General features: G+C 38.5%; 2 protein-coding genes across 3 annotated transcripts; one reads left to right on the forward strand and one right to left on the reverse strand.

The window, feature by feature from the left end:
- Nucleotides 1-138: 138 nt before the first annotated feature.
- LOC139971862 (uncharacterized) lies at nt 139-25,214 on the forward strand. 2 transcript variants are annotated; one of them, XM_071978644.1, is made up of 5 exons: nt 139-278; nt 13,128-15,595; nt 16,038-16,199; nt 19,248-19,451; nt 20,776-25,214. In XM_071978644.1, exons 2-5 carry the CDS (start codon nt 13,273-13,275, stop codon nt 21,135-21,137), a joined length of 3,051 nt encoding a protein of 1,016 aa, XP_071834745.1. In that variant the 5' UTR covers nt 139-278; nt 13,128-13,272; the 3' UTR covers nt 21,138-25,214. The 2 variants fall into 2 exon arrangements, with proteins under 2 accessions (XP_071834745.1, XP_071834744.1); XM_071978643.1 differs by lacking the exon at nt 139-278 and adding an exon at nt 9,938-10,275.
- On the reverse strand, nt 272-7,134 carry LOC139971879 (sialate:O-sulfotransferase 2-like). Its single transcript, XM_071978675.1, has 5 exons — nt 6,915-7,134; nt 4,918-5,720; nt 4,283-4,459; nt 3,808-4,008; nt 272-768 (listed from the first exon to the last, which is right to left on the reverse strand). Exons 2-5 carry the CDS (start codon nt 5,153-5,155, stop codon nt 413-415), a joined length of 972 nt encoding a protein of 323 aa, XP_071834776.1. The 5' UTR covers nt 5,156-5,720; nt 6,915-7,134; the 3' UTR covers nt 272-412.
- Nucleotides 25,215-26,116: the final 902 nt, after the last annotated feature.

Below are 26,116 nucleotides of genomic sequence, written 5' to 3' on the forward strand. Positions count from 1 at the left end.
GGCCTAGTTAATTAGTATAAAAGTCACTGAGAGACTCGAAGCATCACATTTTCCAACCAGTATCACCGCTCGCATATATCCATATAGGAAATGTTCTTGGCTGCCGAGTTTAATTGTGATTGTATCGTTTATAGGAATGTATTTCTTATGTGTTCTACTATTGAACTTCATGTAATCCAATCCAACGTTCCGGGCTGTCTGGAGTATTTGAGGCTTTAGCCATTCAAAACAGGTTAAATTCAAATCACCCATCTCGAGTCAGGAAACAGACTATTGAGGTGAGCTTTTGATATAGATTTAACACATTACACAGGCTTGTTTATTGGCAGGATAGATAAAGCAGTTTGTTATCAGTTTGTTTTTTCTCCCATTGAATATGAAAATAGATTGCAATTCGCGCATATAATGTTGATTAGTTCGAATTTCTTTGATATGTCTTTAGAACAGGGAGACGATGATTGATAAACAACTCCCTCACTCTGTTAATTTCTCGGTTCAGCTGCCATCTCATTTTCTTGGTAAAGGGGTCAAAGGGCAAAGTTCGCTGAGGTCTATGGTATTTCCCCTCGCTAACATTTATCGCGCATTTCAATCTGTCAACGTCCAAAGAAAGACCGAGAAAGTCAACAAGTCCCTTTAATTCTTCGGATAAAGCTTCCTTTAAATCTTCGTAATATATAATATGTATGTTCTTTGTTCTCGCGTTTAAACAATCTCCAATTAATGTCCCCCATTGTTTGCTTCTTGATTCAACGAAACTTCTCCAATCTGAAAAAAAAGATGGGGAAAAGATACAATAACTGGAAAATTGAAGGTGCTAACTAAAAGACACAAAGTACGTAAAATATGCTATTGGGAAATTTAGTCATCACAGATTTTTCAAGCTATATCCAAATCGTTACTTTGTTAGAACTTCCTCTCCTCCAAACAAAAGCAACATTGTAATACTGCATGAAAAAGCAAAGGGACTGCGGGGTGGGTAGGGGTGGGTGTGGGGTTAGGTGTGGGTGTGGAGGCTATATCATATGTCAGAAGTATGAACATTTCTTAAAGGTCATATCAGTATTGCTCCCAAATATGCCGGGATGTCAGATGATGGTCATCCATTCTCATATTACAACAAGCCTCTTTCCTGCCACTCTATATGTATAGTTAAACACACCCTAAGACATTGAATTGTCTTTTACATGCAGTAACACTTTGATGGCTGGTAAAAATTATGGATCAGAGGATCAGAATTCCTATAAAAAAAACCTTTTTGTGCTATTTCTACCGATTGTTAACGTGCTTAAAACTTGGATCCAATACCGATGGCCTTTACTACCCAGTCAGGAGCAATATAATCAAATTTTATGCATATATACCATACTTTAATCAGGGCCCATAACACCTCACTGCATGTTTTATCTATATAATCACGGACATATCTCGGATGCGTGAGTTTGATAGAAACAGCTCTATTGTGAAACTCAAAATACATAACACCTCTCTGTATGTTTCATCTATATAATCATTGAAATATCTCGGATGATTATGATTTTGGTAGAAACAACTCTAGTGAAACTTAAATACATAACACCTCCCTGTATGCTTCATCTATATAGTCATTGAAATATCTCGGATTAGTATTAGTGAGTTTGGTAGAAACAGCTCTACAGTGAACCTCAAAATACATAACACCTTCATGTATGTTTCATCTATATAGTCATTGAAATATCTCGGATTAGTATTAGTGAGTTTGGTAGAAACAGCTCTACAGTGAACCTCAAAATACATAACACCTTCATGTATGTTTCATCTATATAGTCATTGAAATATCTCGGATTAGTATTAGTGAGTTTGATAGAAACAGCTCTATTGTGAAACTCAAAATACATAACACCTCCCTGTATGTTTCATCTATATAATCATTGAAATATCTCGGATGATTATGAGTTTGATAGAAACAACTCTAGTGAAACTTAAATACATAACACCTCCCTGTATGCTTCATCTATATAGTCATTGAAATATCTCGGATTAGTATTAGTGAGTTTGGTAGAAACAGCTCTACAGTGAACCTCAAAATACATAACACCTTCATGTATGTTTCATCTATATAGTCATTGAAATATCTCGGATTAGTATTAGTGAGTTTGGTAGAAACAGCTCTACAGTGAACCTCAAAATACATAACACCTTCATGTATGTTTCATCTATATAGTCATTGAAATATCTCGGATTAGTATTAGTGAGTTTGATAGAAACAGCTCTATAGTGAAACTTAAATACATAACACCTCCCTGTATGCTTCATCTATATAGTCATTGAAATATCTCGGATTAGTATTAGTGAGTTTGGTAGAAACAGCTCTACAGTGAACCTCAAAATACATAACACCTTCATGTATGTTTCATCTATATAGTCATTGAAATATCTCGGATTAGTATTAGTGAGTTTGGTAGAAACAGCTCTACAGTGAACCTCAAAATACATAACACCTTCATGTATGTTTCATCTATATAGTCATTGAAATATCTCGGATTAGTATTAGTGAGTTTGATAGAAACAGCTCTATAGTGAAACTCAAATACATAACACCTCCTTGTATGCTCCATCTATATAGTCATTGAAATATCTCGGATGATTATGAGTTTGATAGAAACAACTCTAGTGAAACTTAAATACATAACACCTCCCTGTATGCTTCATCTATATAGTCATTGAAATATCTCGGATGATTATGAGTTTGATAGACACAACTCTATATTGAAACTTTTCATTCAGTGTTGATGCCCCAACCTAGCCCGTGGCCAGAGATCCATTTTCTTGAAGGGGACCGGGGGGCTATATTGTTGGCTGTAGTCCGTCCTGGGAAGGGCTCTAAAGGTAGGGGGCAAAGGCGAGCCAGGAAAGTCCAGGAATTTTGTTTCGGTAAGGGGATTAAATGCAAAATGGTGTTATCATTTTCATCATTTTAACTATACAATTGTGTAGTACAAGTAAACTAGGTCATTGTAGCCGACCTCGTTACAAGTTTTAAACATCAAATGGTGCACTCTGAGGCAAACATTTAGGTCTATATAAGTAGCTTTAAACGCAACATTGTGCTAATAAATAATAATAAACCCCAAATTCCCCTGAACGATTTAGGTAGCGACCCGAATCTTTATGGGAGGGCCAGATGTGATTGAAGTATTCTATTAAGAAGGAGATGCTGATAAATTAATTTCCCCGACTGATTAGGTTAGGGGCCTGAACTTTAATGGGAGGGCCAGAGGTGAATGAATGATGTTATAATGGAGGGATGTTTCTCTGGGTCATCAAAGTCGTCTCCAATAAAGAAAATGGAGGTCCTCCCAACGAAAACAAAAATAGACGTCAAATGGTGCATATTTAGGATATAAATTAGGTCTAGAGAAGTAGCCCTAAACGCAAGATTTTGCGTATAAGTAACTTGTATGCCCCAGGCAGAATGCAAAAATCCTCCGACTCAACCATTTCCTCCGACTGACGATCGGAGGTGAGGGACTCCCTCCCCCCCCACACGCCCTCCCCTCCCCCTTTGCTCACGCCACTGCCCTATGCACTCGAACCTGGCTCGGACTCGAGAGGTATTGAACCCAGATGTGACCCAGACGCTCTACCTATATAGGTGGACTCGCCCTTGGCTTGCACCCAATATAAGTGAACTTAAATAAAGCCCTGGTGACCACCCTGTTACTAACCACTCCTTTTCAACCCATCATTTCTTTGTTCTGGCGGGGTGTATAATTAAAGGGTTCTGGTAACAGGTAGCAAAGAAGCTGTTTCTACCAAACTTCTTACCTTTGGTCTTAAACCGTTGTACAGGTACCAGTCCTGTGTGGTTCCCTTTGGTGTATTTTCTATTGAAATCTGATACGATGGCGTCATAAGGGTTGCGAATCAGAAGCACAAGTCCATCCAATTTTTCCCTAGTGTCAACCTCGTGAGCCTTCACAATTATCACCTGACCACTTCTCGCTGGCAATAATTGTCCAAGAAAACCTTTGTAGATATAAAAAAAAGGATTTTTTTCTATGCAAAGACCTGCAGGCAAATAACTAACGAGTCATTATAGATTACGTGATTCAAAGAATAATCGGGATCAATATATATTGTTCTATAACTCACTTATAATGCAATTATATATTTATTGATGTGACATCAAAACTTATTTGCATGAGAATATTGTATGGCTTGTGTCGTCATATTTTGATTGAAATTTAGTAATTGACTCTCTAAAGAGTTTACATAGAAGAAGGAATATGATAATCTCTACCTCCTTCGTGCAGCGTTGGGTCATTTCCTACACTGCCCGTGTAAATGCCAGTGGCTCGTTCGATGAGGTACCTCACCCATGTGTTCCCGGACCCGGGGAAGCTGATCAGTAAAATGTAGGGCATGCTCCCCTCTGGCATAAACTTAGCGTCCAAACAAACTGATCTCGATAAATATTCTATGGACGAAAAAAGACGTCACACATAAAAGTTACCATAATTAAACAGAAAAAGAAAAAGGAAAGAAAAAGGAAAAAATGAACGACATGATTTCCTTCACCCGCTCCATCTCTGATCATGAAGATAAATCGACGCTCCTGGTCATAGGATTGCGTCATTTCACACACCACATTGAGTAGAATTTTGTATAACCTTTATTGCAATTATCGAACTGAACTTGTACGACATATACCAAATCGCAATAGAAGTGACATGTGAGGTTTCATGTTAAGAGAAGAAAACATATAAAATCTCCTGGCTATGTCCTTCTCCCACTCAATACTAGTCTTCAAGCATACCTATAGTAGCAATTAAGTCTGGAGGTGAAGCTGTAATATTTCTGGGTTCGAAATCAACGTATACAAACATCAAATACCGCCATTTTATTAATGATTTATAAACGTACACCATATCCCACCTGTTTCTTTGTATTCTGCCGTTTCCTGCTGCTTGGTCCAGTTGTTACACTTTCCAGCTATAAAATAATCACTTTTCTGGTTGGTACATTCCCAAACTGTTCTTACATCGATTAGTGATAAGATTTTGGACGACAGATTCGTGTATACCAATGAAATTACAATATTCACAACAAGGACACTAACGAAGCCTACCAGAACCAGGTATTTCAAACCAGAACGTATGCTATAATACGTCATGATGCAGGATTGTGAATCTACAAGCAATCATATGTTGGGCATTTTATTTAGAGCAGATCACAATGTTAAGTCTAGAAGCGGTAGTAACTACGTCTCTCTTCGTCGAAGACACTGATGGAGCCTGTCACAACTGTCATCCTTAGTGTAGGCTATGTACTTGTCATTGGATCATCATGTTAGGCTTACCGGTCATCAGTTTGAAATTATACATTCAAAGCATATGATCACGGGTGTAAATGCAGCATGTGCGGATTATATTTCATATCGAAAACAATATAGTTATGCCTGGACAACGATAGGTGTAGATGTTAATCTTGACCATGATCTGCTACATTTCGTCGCAATAATTTCGAGCTGTGATAGCAATCAGAAGTGAGATCTGTGTTTTCCACGCATCTGGCCAGGATGTAAGTTCAGAATGTAGACGAATAAAGACACCAAGGAAAGACTTTCAACAATCCTACCACCAAGTAGCTAATCAAGACTATACGACCACATCTCATCCGTAAGCTAAATCTTCATGCTAACAGTAACTCTACTGTTACGTTGACGTGTTAACAAGCTTCTGTAAGAATAACGAAAAATGTAAATAACAATATTTTCAATGACCTCACCAACTCATAACGCCATAAGGCTTAGTTTACTTTTATTTTGCATTCGTCAGTTTCATAATGTAAAGACCAGGTAGGCCTACATTAGCAACATGATCCAGATATAGGACATTTTGTTGTCCGTTAAAAAATCAAGAAGTTGCACTAATTTAAGAATGGGCCTATATATATGGTATGTTTGAGTTTCTATACTAGGTCCAAGAGCGCATTGGTCTACCGGTTAACGGAAGTTCCTTTATAGAGGTACGTTTAAACAGGAAGTGGGCACACCCTCCTCTCCACCGTCCCTGACACCCCATAGGCTAGTACTGAAATTGTTAACTAAATCCTCGTCCATTCATTTATCATCATACTTGATGTTATGGCTATGAAACTAAGCACGTAACAATCACTTAGTCTTTACATCTAAGTGTACGGTACCGAGTAAGCCGGACGACCAGCAAATGGAATCAAAATGGCGTCCAAATTCGAGTTGTTGCAACTCTCTCTATAAAGGAACCGTAGTTCGGAACCGGTGCGCCGCTTGGTCCGAGGTGCCGAACAGCAAAGCAACAAAACATAACAGACGTACATTGTAACAGCTATTAGCCGAATCTGACATTTACTAAAGAATAATCATGATCAGTTGGACCTATGTTCCCGCCCCCCCCCCAAAGGAAAAAAAAAACAATGATCACTGAGTACATTGCTATGTTTTACACATTATGTGCCAAGAATATACACAACGGCATATAGGCCTATAGCAATCAACCAATCAATATGTATGTATGTATTTTAGATCCTCCTGCAAACAGGAACTCGCGAAGAAGCCATCATTGGCTTATCAAATCCGCAAGCTGACCGAAGTCAATCTCTTAGATTCATATTTAACGTCCATGATTATGAATTGTCAAATGTCAACAACTCTGTAACTGGACGACATACATTAATCTTAGAGTGACTCGAACTCGGGACTATTATGATTGAAATGCACCGGCGTTAACCACTGGCCTATAAATTATATTATAGTATATATTGTATATATATTATATTATATATAGTATAATAAAATATAGTATAATATAGGCCTATATCATATCATGTACGTTAAATTCGACAAATAGCAAGAAAACGTACGTCAGCTTTGATAACATGTACATTGTACTTACCATAGGTTGGAATCATATACTCATATCTAACCGTGAGGAAGAAAGAACTTAATCTTCACTTGGATCGGTTACAGTACTTTTACAAGTATGATAATGCAAGTAACCTATACGGGTTAGGCCTTTTCATACATTGTAAGTATCATATGCTGTTGATAATAATGTATATGCCTTACAAGTAGTACTGTGTACGCCTACACAACTCCTCTATATCGCTGTTACGTGGGACCACGTAACACGCTTGCTAGCATATACACAATGCATACTTGACAAATATGGCATTGTCAATTAACACTATAGCGAGAACGTCATCGTCAATATTGCTTACCTTTTGTACTAAGTGTGAACAAAGGGTATTGGCTATCTGTTATGGCAGAACCCCACCAACAGTATGGAATAATACGGTCTAGTGACCACAGGGCTGTGAATAAGACTTTCATCAGGCAGGGACGTATACGCTATAAGGCCTGATGATTTGGGGGGGGGGGGGGGAGGGGGTGTAGTGGCTAAAATTCCAACTGGATGGGTTTTGAAGCCAGAAAAGTCCGACTGCTGTCTTGTAACCCCCCCCCCAACCCCAGTCAGACACCCCCATCTAGTATCGCGACTGCACTTTTGTTCCGAACTTTTTTTCGATACATTTGTACCCACTTCACAAACTTATTATTCGATGACATAGTGAATTACCATTGAGTGTGTTAATTGTATACCATAGAGACAATATATATACCAGCGTCGCATCCAGAAGTTTTAACGGTGGGGGAGCACATTTTGATATGGGGGAGGGGTCTAAGGGGAGGGGGTGTCAAATGTTTGTACAATTGAAGGGTCTTAGGTGCGATCTGGTGCAATGTTTTGCCAGTTTCATCATAATCATATGATATCATATTATCGGCATATTTTGTTTCCGGTTTGAATTATTCTTTTACATGTTCTTTTACATATTATATCAGAAAGACAAACATAGTGCTCTTTTACAATTTTTCCAGTAGGATGATTCTTGTTTATTGTCCAATGTCTGGACTTTAATACATTTGACGAACTTAACTGATGGACAATATTAACTTTCATATTTAGCAGTGTAATAATTATTTATAGGAAGCGCGTATCACGTACGATTGCTAGCTTAGCTTCATAACATGCTGTTCGTGCAACAACTTATGACGAATCATAAAGGATGAGAACGCACGTTGTCGTTGTGCATACGGTTCGTGACTCTTCATCGAGTGCGGTTAGGTAGGCTATATGTATGTTATTACGCAGTGGCCAACTGTAGGCTGGTAATAGGCTATATGCTAAATTTAGCTAATTGCATCTGCCAAACTAAGTAGCTGAATCAGTAGGCCTGAATGTTATACGATTATACTCGAGTTAACGGAGCTGACGAGTAACAAGATCAAAAGAGCACTGACAAAATACCATGCAAAAAAAACCCAACAGTTTTTAACATTTATTCGACACTGAAAGGGGAGCAGTTGCTCCCACTGCTCCCCCCCCCCCCCCTGGCTACTTCCTTAATTTATACTGAACTTACTAGAAGCTAGTGAACAGGGTAAATTCACCCAATAGCAAAATTAGTACATTTTTTTCCACTGTATTTATTTACAATACCGTAACACATAATACAAAAGAATCAGCAAAAAGACTTACATAAGAAGCTTACATAAAGAAATCATAGAAGTCGTTAAGGTTACACAAATTGTTGTTTTGCTTAGAAATGAAATAGTGCAGGTCAAGTTGAAAGCGAAACTTAAAATAAAATTCGTGCACATGTGGGATTTTGTTATTCAACCTACAAGTATAAATGTACTTTTTAGCATGCAAAATTAAAAAGTTCACAGGATTATCTATATCACCAAAATCACCAAAACAAATGTTGGTCAAATTAAAAGTATAATTAATTTTAATGCAATTTGAATTCACTGCCTCCCAGAATCGCTCAATGTGACTACAATTATAAAACAAATGTATAAGCGTTTCATCGGCATTCTTGCAAAATGAACAAAGTGGAGAATTAACCATTTTCATTTTTATAAAGCAAGCTATTTATGCCTAAAATACGATGTAGAAAACGCAATTGTAAATATGATACTTTGGGGTCATTAACAGCCGTATAAGGCAGCCTAAAAATCTTACTCCAAACTATTTTCACTGGAAAATTCATAGCTTGCCACTTCATAATAGACGACGGGGGCGTGCAGAGACCGGTAAATAGCTTATTATAAACATTTTTGGTTATTTTAAGCAAAATTAGTACATACATAAACCGAATTGAAGTTGGCGTACGTTGTACGGTAGTTTTTTTTTATATAGTATTCAATATCATACGAAGTTTTGTATGGTGGAGTATAAGGATCGCGAGATACACAATTTCTCAAAGTGGCAAGGAAAACGTGGTAAATATGACTGTTTAAAGGTCAATTTTGACCGAAATTTTTCAAGTTTTAGGTCATTCTCAATCACAGAAAAATATGAATAGGCCAAGGCAAATTAGAGTTCGGACAGTCGGAAATTCCGACTGTCGCACTCCAATTTACCAACTATCGTCAGTTTTACCAAGATTGGGGGGGTGAGATACCCCCACCCACACCCCCCTCTAGAGACGTCCCTGTCATCAAGAACAAACACTAGCATATTTGTTAAATTTACTGATCAGTGAAATCAATCACAATAGCTGGCACACGTACGCCAGGCTTATTAGAGGATTTAACGAATCCATAACACGAATAGCCTACACTATGTTCATCCTTTTCTAAAAACTTTAATTTACCAAGTAGGCCTACTTCATCTGAAGTTTACAACAATACCACATTTGCAACAGCCTTAAGATCATACAAATCTTTAAATTATCGTATAGGCCTAGCCATAGCCTAACGCACATTTCCTCTCTGTTGCTATTCAACAAAAAGTTAACTTGAAGTAAATGACAGTTTTCGAGGCAAACAAGAAGTATGCAGCTATACCACTTCCCGTAGTATCAATCCCTTATGTCTATATTAGCCACTTGATCCACAGTTCTTCGGAAATTGTCCAGAGGTCATAGCAAAAGATAAGCGGTCTGGAAACAGCGTTGTATTCATGGCTGCGTGGCAAAAATGAGCATCCATGTTATTTGTATAGAAAGCTTGCATGAAGTTACACGATGGTGGCAAGCTCAAGTGAATACTGGTTAGTTTATTTTGTAAGATGGAGTTTGCGGTGACTGTGAGTGTATGAGGATAATGTTTACTAAGACTTTGTGAAGAGATTTCCAAGGTTTTTTCAGCGCAAGACTGTGTCATTCTTACAATAGTGGAAGAATTTCGCCTCAGGTGCAGTCAATACCTCCGAGTTGTGGCTCTTTATATGGAAAATATAATTACCGGTAAGGTAGATCTTTTTGTGGAACCAACTTAAATGCGTAGTGTAGGGTACATTATACTTGCAGTAGGAGTATATATAAATGGTTTACTGCATGAAGTCTCAATATTTACATATCTGAATGATAGAAGTCATAAACTATACACATGAATTAGACATCTTTCTTTTTTTAAGTATTCTACGTTGTGATGAACAAGTTTATTAGGCTATATATAGGTTTAATGGTACGGTTTTGACTCGTATACGTGATGTCGTTAGTAAATGGCACAATTTGACGGTGACGTGGACAAGGTGGTTTTAGAAGCTGCGTAATTATGTTCACATACATATCGCGTAATTAAGCTACAACATTTAGCATGTGTCCATACATTTTACCAATCACAGGTTCAGCCAGCAGGGTGGCCTTTTTCTGCATGTGTTCTACACAACCATGGTATAGTTATATTTACCGTAGTGAAAATATATTCACCGGGCTATATACTATTGACAAGGTCCGCTCTCTTTATGGCAGTTCAAGAACGGGTGTAAATGACTGCCGGTGCTTGTAGTGTGGGAACAAATGTATCAGTCCGTATCAGATGCGGATCGGATAAAGGGTGGGTTGGGAACATACACCACCACCACCCATCCCCCACCTCCCTTCAAACTCGTTAAAAAAAGGGAAGAGTCGTTATTACAACAACCTCAGAATTCCCACCACACCGTCCCCTCCTACATGGGAGTCTGCCCAACTACCCCAAGGCCACTGCATATAAAACTGGTATATATGACCTGTATCGCGGGGGCGTTGTTTATTCACACTTCATGTATATATATATATATATATCTATATATATATATATATCTATATATATATATATATATATATATATATATATATACATGTTTGTATATATATATATATATATACATATACATATATATATATATGTGTGTGTGTGTGTGTATATGTATATATTTACATGATATGTCGATCGTGTATATCATCTGTTGACATAATTAGTCTGTTAGTTTTATTCTTCTCAGTATAGGCTATTAGTTGGACCCAAATGTGCTAGAAAGTCGTACATTTATCAGCAGAAGAGAAAGAGAATCAAAAACACAATTCTGATCGAAGAATAGTGTATTTTCACTTTAAACGTTTCAAAATTGAAGAAATATGGTATTATACAAGCAAAAGGCTCAACACTAAAAACAGCTGTTCTGGAAAGATGAGTAATACATAGTGTTAATTTCCGTCACAGTAACTATGTGTTGCAAAAATGCAAATGAGGCTATAACTGGGTAGGCAATCTTCCTGGAAGTTCTTGTCCATTAATCATAAGGCAGCTTAGAGTAGGTATTGCAGGGATGGCACCTTTAGTAGTATAGTCTATCCGACATTACAAGCGTTGTTTGCTATAGATCCAAGAGGATTAACACGAATGGCTGGGGTCCACTTCTGGCATTGATTTTTCCACAACACATTTATACATTTGTTACAGTCTGTTAATAAGAACAAATGAAATGATAACAACAATCATACAAATATGCAGCAAAGCTTAACCACTATATCAGCTTAAATTCTAACAAACTTTAGTCAAAAACCACAAAACCCAAAAAGTTTGCAGTCCCAATAAAAGTTTCAACACACATTTATTGAGTTGCCTGCAGACATTTTGTTCAATAATCAACTTATCATCAACTTATCAAAATTGGGATTATGTATGCATATTACTTCTGCAGCATTACCATGTGATATTGGCAAAGTAATATGATCCACTTGAAAACATACTTTTCAATGTTTTAAAAAAAGTTTCGCAGTAGTAGGCTTCAGTCAGGTAGATAGGACACCGTTTTTATTTTCAGTTTTAAAGATGGCATCCATCAAACACAAGCAATAAAGATACAGAAGCACAAACTGTTTGAAGGGATGGAAAACAATGTGATAATCTCTATTTTGATTTAACTACATAAACAATGCAACAAAGTTATAGAACTCATGAGTAAGACCTACGTCTGGTTTGACATACAGTAGTGCAATGATAATAGTTAGCCTACTTATACAGGCTTACGCAAACCCAAACCATTCACTCTTAAATAGCAAGAATAACCAAATGAGACTATGCCTAGGCATATAACTAGTCTGGAATACCATCACAGCCTAATGAAGAGAAGCTATAAGCTAGAATCACAAGCCTATGCGTATGTGCTCACTTGCTTCACAAATTGTGTACATCAGTATAGCCCTGATCCGAATCTCACCGAAACCGTTTGTGATCTTTTTTGTTGGCAAATACTCGACTTCCCTAAACAATTTAGCTATGATTCGGGAATCGGGAACGTTGATTGTACTTAACCCATATGTGAACACCAAAGTAGGAATTTTTATAAACTAATTGGGAGAGTTTACTTAAAATAACTGTAACTTAACTTCCAACTGTTTTTAGAGTTCAGTGAAGCAGCTGCTTGGATTTTGGTACTACCCAACACATTTTCGTGGATAAAGGGCCGGGTAAGAACGGGGAAAGGACCCATTTAACTAACCGATCTAGCACTCCTCGATGCCCAACTGTCGATCATTTGGAATGTCTGATCACCCCCCGCCCCAACCTCCCCACGTCCCAAAAAAGAGTGAAAAGATAATTTTATCAAGTCACCATCCAACCATTCGGCCCAATTTTGTTACCATCTGCGCATATGTATTTTCAAGTTTGACATGTCGTATAACATGTATGCTCTATAACGTACGCTCGATGTGTAATAAGCGACAATGCTGCTCATACATGACATTGCGATCAGGATGTTTATACCTTTCGCTTTTGAATAACCAGCTGAATCATCCCAGTTAATTGATTGTCTTTGTTTTGTTACCAGAACATCAACACTTGGGCCTGCATCAGGAAATATTACCATCGAATTATAATTCAGGAGGACTTCCCTCAATTCACGGAACGTACTCTAGTCGATAAGGGAATAAGGCATCGGCTCATTTTGGCATCTGTTTAGGATACTATATATCATGGGTATCATTGAAAGGTCAACTCGACTGCCTTTCATGTACGGCATTGTAGTTTGTACTGTCACCATAGGAACGCTGTTTGTTTCTTCTTCAATTGACCAGAATGCCAAAAGGGCCAAAGTATACGAACGTTACAGCTCGGCAGTCCAAAAGGGTGTCCGAAAATTAATGGAAACAGATGTCATCAGCGATAAAGCGATAAACGTGTTAGAAAATTATCCTTTGCACAGAGATAATTTTTACGATTATTCCGAATCGTCCATAGAAAATAATGTGGCACGTCTAGAAAACTTTCTCCAGTTTGGTCAATCGTCATCATATTATAATCTTGTGGAAAATTCGGATCCTCAAATTCTGGATCAAACGGATGAAGAGAAGCCAGATAGTAACCAAAGAACCGTGCAGGTAAATTCTGATGTAGAAAAAAAACAACCAGTGGTCAACCAACAACCAGTTGAGAACTTCCAAACTTCCAAAGAAAACCAACCCTATGTGGATCCTAAACCTGAAGTAATTCATCAGCCAAACGAACTACAGGAAGTCAGCCAGCAGCAACGGCCTTCCAAAATAGAAACTCCCGAGGTAATCAAACCACCGAATCAAGAGACTCGTGCTGAGCAATCACCCTCAGCTAATGGACCGCGTCTAGATGCACAACCGTTCAACAATAAACAACCTCTCGTTAACCAAGAACAAAGAAAGAATATGGAAACTGTGAAAACTAATCAATCACCAAAAGTTATACAACAACCTTCTGTAGAAGATCCATCATCAAAACAATCTCAAAATCAGCAAAGTATGGTGGGCAAGCAGCAAATTCCAAACGAAAAGAATGCGCCCCAAAGTATTAACAAACAACAGCAACAGCAACCTAACAGCCAACTTTCCAATCAACAGCAAACCGCCAAACTAGAGCAAGTTTCAAATAATAAATTGTTGTCAAAGGTGCAATCCGCAAATAACCAGGCAAGTCAACTGCTTACGAACCAACAACCACTTGAAAATCCCAAACAAACTGGCAACCAGCAGCAATCCATAAATCAACAACCACCCGCAAATCAGCAACTGACTCGGAACCAACAACAGCCGCTAAAACAACCAATCCCTAACCAGCAACCGGCTGCAAATCAGCCACAAAATGTTAAACCACAACAAACCATGAATCAGCTACCATCTGGTAATGTAGATCAGCAACAACCTGAATATCAGCAGCAACCCATCCTTCCACAGCCACCTGCAAATCAGCAACTAAACGGGAAAGAACAGCAACCCTTAAATCAGAAACAACTAGCTCCTGCAGATCAGACACGAGCGGGTGACCCACAGCAAGCCTTGCCGCAGCCACAAGTTGGAAGCCCAAAGCAACCCACTAACAAGCAGCCTTCAGTTGACAAACAACTTCCAGCTGTTAACCAGCAGCCTTCTACAAGTCAGCTACAGCAGAGTGAAACGAAACAGCAAAATAAGAAACAACCAGTACCTTCTAATCAAGAACCCGTTGCTAACCCTCAACCGCCTGCTAACCCTCAACCGCCTGCTAACCAGCAACGGCCTGTTAACCAGCAACCGCCTGTTAACCAGCAACCGCCTGCTAACCAGCAACCACCTGTCAACCAGCAACTGCCTGCTAACCCTCAACCGCCTGCTAACCAGCAACCGCCTGTTAACCAGCAACCGCCTGTTAACCTGCAACCGCCTGCTAACCAGCAACCACCTGCTAACCAGCAACTGCCTGCTAACCAGCAACCGCCTGCTAACCAGCAACCGCCTGCTAACCAGCAACCACCTGCTAATCAGCAACTGCCTGCTAACCAGCAACCGCCTGCTAACCAGCAACCGTCTGCTAACCAGCAACCGCCTGCTAATCAGCAACTGCCTACTAACCAGCAACCGCCTGTTAACCAGCAATCGCCTGCTAACCAGCAACCGCTTGTTAACCAGCAACCGCCTGTTAACCAGCAACCTCTTGCTCAACAAAAACCTCCTGCAAGTCAACAACAACAATCCAGAACTCAACAGTTGATTGTTAATCAACAACAAACTGCAAAGCAGCGACAACCTGACAACCAGCAAGCACAGACAGAAAATCAAAAACAGGCTTCGTCTCAGACAAATCCGGCAATTCAACAACCAAGTAATCAACAACAAGTTCCCAATAAAGAACCAGTTGCAAACCAGAACCAACCTCCAAATCAACAAACCATTAACAACCAACAGAAACCTGTGCGCCAGACCCAATCTGTTGGTCAACCGGAAGTGGGAAATCCTAACTTAGATGACGATAAGTCCAAAAGGGCAGTTCCAGACGATGAAAATCAGAATGGTAGGTACTTGATTAAAATAGACAGATATTTCATCTCAATTCACTTTTAGGCCTGGAAAGGTTAAACGCTATCAGTGTCGACCCCGTGAAGGTAGCTACAAAGGCATGGCCACCCATGCTTCATCTTTTCAAGTATCTTCATCAAGTATACTTTCTCACAGACAGACTGAAACATGAATTCTGAAACTTAACACTAATCAATGTCCGAACAAAAATAACTTTCAAAGTTTTTAGCAATTGTTTAGCAGGCTACAATTTGAGGTCAATACTGATTATCTTTAAACTTTCGAAGGGTTATCAGGCATAATCTGAGCGTAGTTGCCACAGCTGAAGTCTTGTGAATAATAACACATATTTTGTCCATGTTTCTAAAAAATAGACACCATTTTTGCTGGAACAAATGGGTCGCTGTCATTACTGTTTTGTTTACATCGTTTTTCAGAGGCCTGCATGTCAATCGAACTGGCTCCACAAGGCAGCTTACCGTTAGTAGCCTTAGTAAGTTTCCCAGGATCTGGAAATACCTGGACGCGATATCTTATCGAACGCGCCACAGGTATATTCACAGGAAGTTTGTACCACGATTTGATCCTTTACAAAGGAGGTAAGTTCATTTGAGCACTGACGCTTTGGGGGTGTTTAGTCCGTTCAGCTAATTACAAGAATAAGTGTATGTCCTGATATAGCAGTCTTTGTCGCTTTGATAACTACATTATATTAAGTTTTACGTAATAATTTTACATATACATCGCAATTTGTGTCATATTTCATAGTATTGCTATTTACATTGTATTCATCGCTATATATGGATTATATATGCATTTAGAAAGAATCCTCCGAAGATGAATATTACAAGTAAAAATTTTAAAAATCGCAAGTTGCTATTTTCCAACGTGTTGGAAAGTTGTTGCTATGTAAACTTGTATTTAGAATATGTGTTATACCGAGAAAAAATTTCCCTTGCGCTAACTTTCAATAAAAGGGACGTATTTCAGCTAGGGAACGTATTTCAGCTAGTCCAGTGACTTTATTAAATGTCCAATTCCTGTAGGTATTTAATTACAAATCCCTCTTATACACAAGCTGTAGATAAGTTGTTACAGGGAAGCTTAGGTGAAATGCATTGTTTGATATTATCCATGCATTTAGCAGTTTTGCTTGGCAGGGCTCATTAGGTGAATATCTTTGTTACTCCAGTAGCAATAAGACATCGATGTACCTTTTTACTTATCTTTCATTTCCATAGCATATGTTTTATATCCTGATTAAGAAACACAGTGGCTGACATTGACGCTTTGCCCTGTTTTTTTTCTAAAAGCATGTTTCATGAAAATATTATTGAAAGCATGCCCTAATATTCTAGAGCTTTCTCGCGATTTGTATCCTTTAATATTCTATCCAAATTGCCCCTAACTCTCTAACACTATTTTGCCATGTAAAATAAATTAGATAGTTACTAACTTAGGTTGACCTCGGGAATAATAATGTACTGTAATCGACTTCTGTTATTCACGTGATCAATCAATGCTTGTTGGTTTTATCACCATTTGCTTCAAGCACAAATATATTTATTTCATGTTTTTGTCATGAATAAGACTTATATTGAAGTCACCAGTTATGGGAATATGTCTAACTTTACTAACAGGTGTTTTACACAATTCAGAAACGTATCAATCCATTCAGGAGGTCTATATAGCAAGTACTATAGTCTATTGAGACGACTACATAAGTTTCAAACCATACTGCCTTGGTGTCTTCCATTTCATACTTACTGCATGTGTCTTGTAAATTGGATATAGGTATATTAAGGGGGTGGATGTGGGAGAACACTAGTCTGAAAGTGGAGGGGGCATGCCCCCTGGGCACTGCCTGGCTATCGGACTGCTGAGGAGGGGGTTGATATTCAAATGGAGCCATATAGTCACCTTAGACAAATCCTCAGTGAATGATAAAAACTAATATACACTGCAAAGTCATGTTGAGGTTAAACATTTTATTGCACATATGTATGGCAGTTTAAGTTTCTTTCGCGGTAACTGAAGGGATGTACCTCACAGTAATGAAACAACCAACATACCATTACTGCTGTGTATAGGTTGGTGATGCAGGTGCTTGGAAAATAGGTCACAACCCACTCATATCACATCTGCGAAACGTGCCTAACGTGGAGACTCTACGTAAAATAGCATTGTAGGTTGACGCTTTTGGATGAGCTATTTGTCTTCAAATTACTGCAAGCGACAAGCCGGAAGTGGCTTATATGTGTTACATTTCTGTGGGTCAACTACCTAACGGATATTGCAGTTTCGTTTTACGGTGCATACTCCTATTAGCGTCTATATCAATCCGCCCGAATGTTCTCCTATCTCAGGAAAAGTGCCAAAAAGCAGTAGGAGAACATCTTTTTTGACCTGTTATCAATCAGGATCTGGTTTTTTTGTGGCTTGCATGTGGAAGAACATGAATGGAAGTACATGTGGTGAAAAAATTGGGTCAATAGAGGCAATTTTAGACCCATTTAGGCCTCCCAGGGGCAGCATACGAAAATTGTTTACTACTGAGTGAAGCGGTTTGTTTACAAGTGACGAAAACTTCAGGCTCTAATAGCAATAACTCTGCGCGGTCATGGTACGGAAAATTGATGGTGCCATAAAAAGCCAACTTGTCAGCTATCCAGGTAGAGTTTAGCTAGCGAGAACTTCTATTTAAGACTCAGAGACCACATTACTTTTGGGATTTAGTGTGTAAGTCAATTTGGCTTTTAAAGGGCGTATGCTACCTTATGTGTCCAAGTTTAAAGCAAGATCGGTACTCAATAGTGGATGATCATAGCGGTTATTTCTTAAAGTTGAGAAACTAATGAGCTATGGTGGTATTGGTTTCTTATCAGGCGCGTAGCCAGGAATTTGCCAAGGGAGGGGCGAAACTGTAGATTCGGCATTGCAAACTATCTAAGCGTAGCGCCACCATGTTTGCGCGAAGCGTACAAGAAAATTTTAGCTGAAAATGCCTCCCAGATCGCTGGAAATGGCACTTCCCAGGCCTTGTAAGTTGCATCTAAGCATTTCCTCTTTTGAAAATACTAGCGATATCATAAAAACATTTAACAAAAAATATAAAAAATATGCTCAAGGGGGGGCGGCTGCCCACTTCGCCCCCCCCCCCCTTGGCTACGCGCCTGTTTCTTATGTTGTATCGTGGAAATTATTGAAGGTGAAAGTGAGACGTGTAATCGGGTCGAGGCATGTAAGCCTACTTATAAGCTTCTTCTAGGGGAGAAGCGTGAAGGGCACGAGTGGGGTAGTACGGACGGAAGCTGAAGTCCGAGTCGGTGCGAGGATGCTGCCGGGGGCTGCATACCGAGGTCGACTAGTTTGGATATTACGTAATTTGTCGCTAATTTGGCGAAACATTGCCGTAACCCCCGTCAGTCGCTCACAAAATTTAAATTCGTTACCTTTGTGCTTGAGGTGGACGTCGTCTGTGTACATCGACACATCGACCATAGTGTAACCTTTGACGCCATAGAAGTGAATCAAGTTAAACTGAATTGAATTATTCGAATCGAAACGATCTGTACGTTGAATCGATTGATTGATTGATTGGTTCATTGACTAATTGATTGTCACTATTGACTGTTTGGTTACTTTAGGTTTTCTTGGAGAAAGAGAAGAAGCTGACGCAGGTACAACAGTAGTTACAAAGACACATTACTTTCATAGAGTCAACAAATTCAACTATACCAAGGCTATCCTTTTGATACGGAATCCATTTAATGCCATCCTGTCTGAGTTCAATCGTGGGGTGAACAAAAGTCACGTGGGCTTCGCTGATCCCAGCTTATTCAAGACAGACAGTGAGTTTTCTAGTTCAATTGATGAAAATGATTCCTATATATATATATTTATATATATTTATATATATATATATATATATATATATATATGTATATATATATATATATATATATATATATATATATATATATATATATATATATATATATATATATATATATATATACATATATATATATATACAGTGAGTTTTCTAGTTCAATCGATGAAAATGATTCCTTCATTGCGGACTTCAGTTTTGTGCTAGTCTGATAATTTTTTGCTTAGCCTTGTTTTATTTTAATAACATTTTGTGGATGATTTCCTGCAATATATTATATTATATGTTTATATATATATATATATATATATATATATATATATAGATATATATATATATATATATATTTATATATATAGATATATAAATATATATATATATATATTTATATATTATATATATATATATATATATATATATACGCCTACAGTGGAATTACGATCTTCCTTACCGGTTTCGAACCTCTGGACATACAATCAGCGTCCATAGCCTTGTGGTTCGAATCCCGGTGGAGGCTGAAAGTTTTTTCACTGTTCTTGATTTTCCAACTCATTACGATTTTCATTTATATATATTCATTCGCCTTTGTCGTTTACCTCCATTGCATTAACATAAAGTCTGTTCAAAGTATCTCTTTCGAGATCCGGCTTTAGGAATCACAAATGATTTTCGAGTTGGTTAGCATCATGTTTGATCTCTAGAGTAAGGCAAAATATGTCACCAAAAGCAGAACTAGTATTGTTCGATACAGGTGACAAACGCCTACAGTGGAATTACGATCTTCCTTACCGGTTTCGAACCTCTGGACATACAATCAGCGTCCATAGCCTAGTGGTTAGGGTGTCCGCGTACAGAGCGGGAGGCCCGTGGTTCGAATCCCGGTGGAGGCTGAAAGTTTTTTTCACTGTTCTTGATTTTCCAACTCATTACGATTTTCATTTATATATATTCATTTGCCTTTGTCGTTTACCTCCATTGCATTAATATATATATATATATATATATATATATATATATATATATACGTTGTCAATATTGGCTTCAGATTTGGGAATGCTATACAAATGCTTCCACACTCCAAATTATTCCTATAATATAGCAACCTCTTAACCACTGAAATTCAAATGTTGTACAAGTTTAAGCATGTATGAGTGACATTTTTTTTTAAATTTGTAGCATATTTGGGGACAATACTGATAACCTTTAACATTTTTAATATTATTTAAATCTATTATATTAAAAATATCTATTAATCTTGGTACTAATTCTCTTTAATCCCACAGATTGGACTCGATTCGGTAAATCAGCCTCTAGTCGGTGGTACGGTACTATTGAGACAGTCCTGACAAGCTATAACGCCTCTGATATATTACTTATATACTATGAAACATTGCAAAAAGATGTTACACAATCTTTAAGACAAATTGTCAGATTTTTAAACTTTCCAGTAGATAATGCAAGAATTGAATGCACTAAGCGAAATTCTGGTAAGTCTAATTTTCATCGGCCACACAAATCACTAGGCTTTGATCCTTTCGACGCGGAATTGACGGAGAAAATCCATCGCGATATTGGAAAAGCTGAGGAGGTAATAAACAAGTTAAGGTTAACACCACTACCAACATATACAAAGGAATTTATTTGAACGGGAACGCTAAACTGTATGTGGGTTTCAGAAACGGTTAAATGTTATACTTGGATCAAGCACGAAAAATATGGTTCGAGCTGGTTATGATGATATAAATTCCAAACGTCCATGCAGACGTAGCGATAAATTGGCTTCCATGTGGACTTTAGTTCAGACGGGTTTCCATGGCGATCACTGCGGATTTATTTCGATATCAAACAGATCAGACTTTTGCCAAAACTCGGTGACTTGAAGAAATACAGCGAGGAAGAGGAGAAAGGTAGATGAAAAAGGGGCGGGAGGGGGGGGTAGGGATGTACCTAACCCAATCATCATCAACATTTAATCCGTCACGCATTTGTGACACATTTATTGTACCTTTAGTTGCCAAGTCAGTTCAAGTTGAAGTTATGACAAAGGTAAGCACAAACTACGTAGTCGCCGATCAGTGGTGTTTGACTGAAATGTAAATTTCCCGTTGTAATGGCAATCGCTTCGTTTAATATATTATGCGGCATGCTCGAAAATCGTGAAAAAAAGAGTAAAAACTAGACTTCTATGCGGTGGTATTAAGCTCAAATCAATATTGTAACGTCGTAGTGAAAATTTATATTGTAGTGTTGTAACTCTTTGTAGTGTAACTCATATATGAAGGAGTGTTAGCTCAGTGGTTAACGCCAGTGCCTTTCAAACATAAGGTCCCGAGTTTGAGTCACTCCCAGATTAATGTATGTCGTCCAGTTACAGAGTTTTTGACAATTGACAATTCATAATCATTGACGTTAAATATGAATATTAGAGACTGACTTCGGACAGCTTTCGGCTTTGATAGGCCAATGATGAGTTCGTGCTTGCAGGAGGATCTAAAATACATACATATTACCATGGTAACTATACAGCGCAATGTGACCGCTGTAAGGGTGTCACAAGAACAATATTGGACACCTGATTCACATAGCGCGAACATTAAGTCCAAATGAGATGTTAAAGTCAGCGTTGTCATATAGTTAATGACGAAAACAGGTGTTTATTAGTAAACATGTTAAACCAAACATTGTCAACTATAACTATCAGTATGTTATGGGGAATGCCTGCATGAACATACATCATACAGAACTGGCAGGTCGACTGTGGCAGGGGTACGCGCAAGGCGGGGTGTGGAGGGGGAGGCGTGTCCTCCAACTCCACCATCAGTCTGAGGTAAAAGATGCAGTCGGGACAGAAATGCTTCAGAGAAAGTCTGCGGAAATGAAGATATTCTGTCCCTCCCTAAATCAGTCGCAAGGAATTTTAAATTACATGCTGTACCGTTTTGGGGAAGCGGGGAGGTGTTGCGGGTATTCTGATAACCTATTAGCTTATAAAGTATCATTAACATACATTCGAAAGTGGCGCACGGTTTTTTTGTTAAGACCATTTTCATGTAATTAATTTTTATATGGTTTTATATTATTTGCTTTTATATAAGTTATTTTCGGTTTACTTTAAATTTTACTATTATTGCGTGAAAACTTTGTTTGTATGAATATTCAACAAGAAGGGTGTTCGTTGAAACAGGTGGACGGGAGGGGAGGGTTTTTGTGTGTATGTAGGGGACGGGGGGGGCTATAACAGCGCCGGCGTGAGGTTGGATATTTAAGTTTAAGTATTGTTTTACTTTTTGCGTCTTTCAACATAAGTTGATACCATTTCTTTCCAAATAAGATGTTCGTATTTATTGCAAGGAAACGTTTTAATATCAGTGCTTAAAACTTGTTTTGATATAAGTCTAGATATAAGTTTTTGAAATCTTTTATTCTGTCTTTATTGTCTTTCGAATTGCAAGTTGGCATATGCTAGTAGGCATTGTTAGTTATTGTTATGGTACGTATGGTTATATAGTGATACCTTATGAAATGGCGCTCTCACGTCAAATGTTTCTATAGCTGCACGTTGAGCACAACCTGCCAAACCTTCAGTCTAACACCTGCACCTGCACCGGAAATAGTTGGAAGGTACGCAGGGCTGGCTTCCGATAAATATAGAAGTGATACACTGAATGGTTCGCACATTAAGGAGACAAAAGTTACATACGTTTGAATTTACCACAATTTATAGAGTATTATTAGTATTTTGTGTGAATCATCGTATGAAGTAGCCGATATTGGAACCAACAAAGTTCTACATTTAAAAAGGTTTAAGGCAACATAAATGAACTGGTCCGTCGGAATGCACCCTCACGTATATTCCGAAGTAAATTTGGCCACGATTACTTATATGGACTTTACAATGCCATAATATTATTTTTAAAAAGTCTGTAGGAACCTGATATCTATTCCCAAATTCATTGATTGTGAAGAGGTCACTGTTATGAGACATGAGACTAAATTGTACCCTGCTCTTGTAGGTGACATTTTGTCACCCCGTACAGGGGATGCCGTCCTGTGGGAGGGGTCTAAATATTAATTTGGGTCTGAGGCATGGCAGCCCCCTGAATGGTACCCATGGCGGACCTCCCCCCCCCCCCCTGCCATGTACGTCACTGACAATAACTAACAAAGTCGACCATTTTAAGACCACCCTCTTGGATTATCTGATTACGACATACACTGATCAGGTTGATGGCGCCAAACAAATCCAAAGAGTAAGGAGTTAATCTTTGTCACGAAGTCGTCACATGCTAATGTGACTTAACTTAAACATCGTCTATCTTACGTTTACAGTCGCCAATATAGCGACCTAGAAGGAAACCACTCTGATTTTCCGCAATAAAAGAAGGAAGTACAGTTTTAATGGGATTTGCGATACGCGAAGAAGCTATGTTGTAGGTTACATTAAGAAGAGAAATTGGTTTCCAATTGTTTAGTTAATTCCTAGGTATATCACCCTTCGCAGTGAGAGTGATCCCGCCATACCTCTGGGTTATTGATAAAGAGTTATCGAAACCATAATGAACGCACCAAAAATTGACCTGTCTTTCAGCAACACAAAATGTTATAAAACTCTATACCGTGAACCCTTCAAGTCCAGGAGATTTATTATTTTCCATTTTCTTAAAACATTCATATACTTCACTTTAACCTATAGAAACTTTTAAGGCTGTGGAACCACTTACAGATAACTCTGGTACATTATGAGAGCACTTCCTAGACAAGCCTTCATCTTGGAAGTCCTTAAAGCTGTGCAATCATCGATAAAACTCGTACACTTCTCACTGGATTTTTTTTTGTCATCCCAAACATCTTCAATCATATCATTAATTAAATGACCAATAACCCTACTAGCTTGATTTCGTTTTTCAAGGTTATGGGGGGGGGGGGGTTCTCCCTCTTCTACCCACTACAAATGTGACCTTATCATGGTACCCTGGAGTCTATTCTCCTGAATCATCTCTAGTTCACTTTGCAAATCATCGATAAACCTTTTATATTCGAAGCTTTCATTTCTCTTTCTTTCTAAACGTTGCAATTCACTTAAGAGAGGCAATTCTCTTCGTTATTTTTTTTCTACTTTCTTTTTATAGGACGCATCCGAAATAGTTTCAACCTGTATATTCATTAGCGAAGTCTCGAAAAAGAGTTGATGATTACTATAACTAATTGAATTTCGTTTCTTGGAAGAGTTAACCCAGTATCGGGACAATGGGGGGGGAGGGTGGTTGTACATAGATAACCAGCAATTGTCTCAGCATGCGTCCTTCAAAAGGGAATTATTTAACTTCCATAGTCCCCTGCCGATAATAGTATATACAGTATGTTGCCTTACCTGCTATCGGCCAGTCCAAGAAATTTCCGGAAATTGAGCCTATTTCATAAACTTAAAAGTAAAAATTTGTCGAATCATTATTGCTTGATCATATTGATTAAACTTGTTTCAATGTTAAGTTCCACTTTAAGAGAGAAACGTTTGTGTCCGATCCGTCTTTTTCCTTATTTATTGCTATATTTCAACTCGCTTTCGTCGCTATCTTTTCTCTCTATGTGGGGGGAGGCTAGGGGCATAATTTGTATTGTTCTTTCATGATGTTGTAACTGTCGTTAGGTTTTCTATCTAATACATTGACTTTCATGTATGTTTTATATATATTAAACATTGGAAAATAAAATCATTAATTTATTTGTATGCCTATATGTGTTTATTTCTTGTCACGTCTTACTTTAACTTCTATACATTCGCATCACACTTCAAGCTCATCTTATCCCAGTGAAGCACAGCCTAGCCAATACCAGCTGCCCATTCTAGCCAATACCAACCCATCCAAGCCAATCCTAGCCTAACCCATCCCATCCAAGCACATCCCATCCGATCCAAGCCTATCCTATCCTAGCCCATCCCATTCGATTCAAGCCTATATCCATGCAGGCGCGTATCCAGGGGGGCGTTGGGGGCGCGCCCACCGGGTAAGAAAAAGAGGAGAGAAAAAAAGAGAAGAAAAAGAGGGGGAAAAAAGAGGAGGAGGAGAGGAAGGAAGGGAAAAGAAAAAGAAGAAAGAGAGAAAAAGGAAAAAAAGAGGGAATAAAAGAAAAACGCCAAGACACCTGGAAGAGAAGGAGAAACAGTGACATCATTACAGCGCTGATCCCTATTATATACACAGGGTAGCCAGTGACTGATCAAGGATTTCGGAAGGGGCGTGCGCCTCACCCTACCCCTAACATCGTCAACTCCATTTTTGACGTTTCCATTTTGTCCTCTCTTAATAATGTATATGTACATATATGTATGGTCTATCATAACGCGTGTGTGTGTATATGAAACCTGCTATGAAACCAACTGTGGCTGGTCTCGAACTCGACCGTGTCGTCGGGGAACATGACGCATTTCGGGAAGGGGGAGACTGCCCCACCCCCCCCCCTTGAGCATATTTTTTTATGATATCGTTAGTAATTTCAAAATAAAAAATGCTTAGATGCAACTTACAAGGCCGGGGAAGTGTCATTTCCAGCGATCTGGGAGGTATTTTCGGCTAAATTTGCTTGTACGCTTCGCGCCAACAAATGGTCCTGGGTAGTGCCATT

This window comes from Apostichopus japonicus, chromosome 8 (assembly GCF_037975245.1).
Source record: "Apostichopus japonicus isolate 1M-3 chromosome 8, ASM3797524v1, whole genome shotgun sequence".
Classification (NCBI taxonomy): domain Eukaryota; kingdom Metazoa; phylum Echinodermata; class Holothuroidea; order Aspidochirotida; family Stichopodidae; genus Apostichopus; species Apostichopus japonicus.

Bases quoted from the DNA above. Each gene is read 5' to 3' on its own strand.
- LOC139971879 (XM_071978675.1), bottom strand. From the start codon at position 5,155: ATGACGTATTATAGCATACGTTCTGGTTTGAAATACCTGGTTCTGGTA. The intron at 4,460-4,917 runs GTGGGATATGGT...TTTCGTCCATAG, and splicing joins GGCAGAATACAAAGAAACAG to AATATTTATCGAGATCAGTT. The intron at 4,009-4,282 runs GTAGAGATTATC...ATATCTACAAAG, and splicing joins CCCAACGCTGCACGAAGGAG to GTTTTCTTGGACAATTATTG.
- LOC139971862 (XM_071978644.1), top strand. From the start codon at position 13,273: ATGGGTATCATTGAAAGGTCAACTCGACTGCCTTTCATGTACGGCATT. The intron at 15,596-16,037 runs GTAGGTACTTGA...ATCGTTTTTCAG, and splicing joins AGACGATGAAAATCAGAATG to AGGCCTGCATGTCAATCGAA. The intron at 19,452-20,775 runs GTGAGTTTTCTA...TTAATCCCACAG, and splicing joins CAGCTTATTCAAGACAGACA to ATTGGACTCGATTCGGTAAA.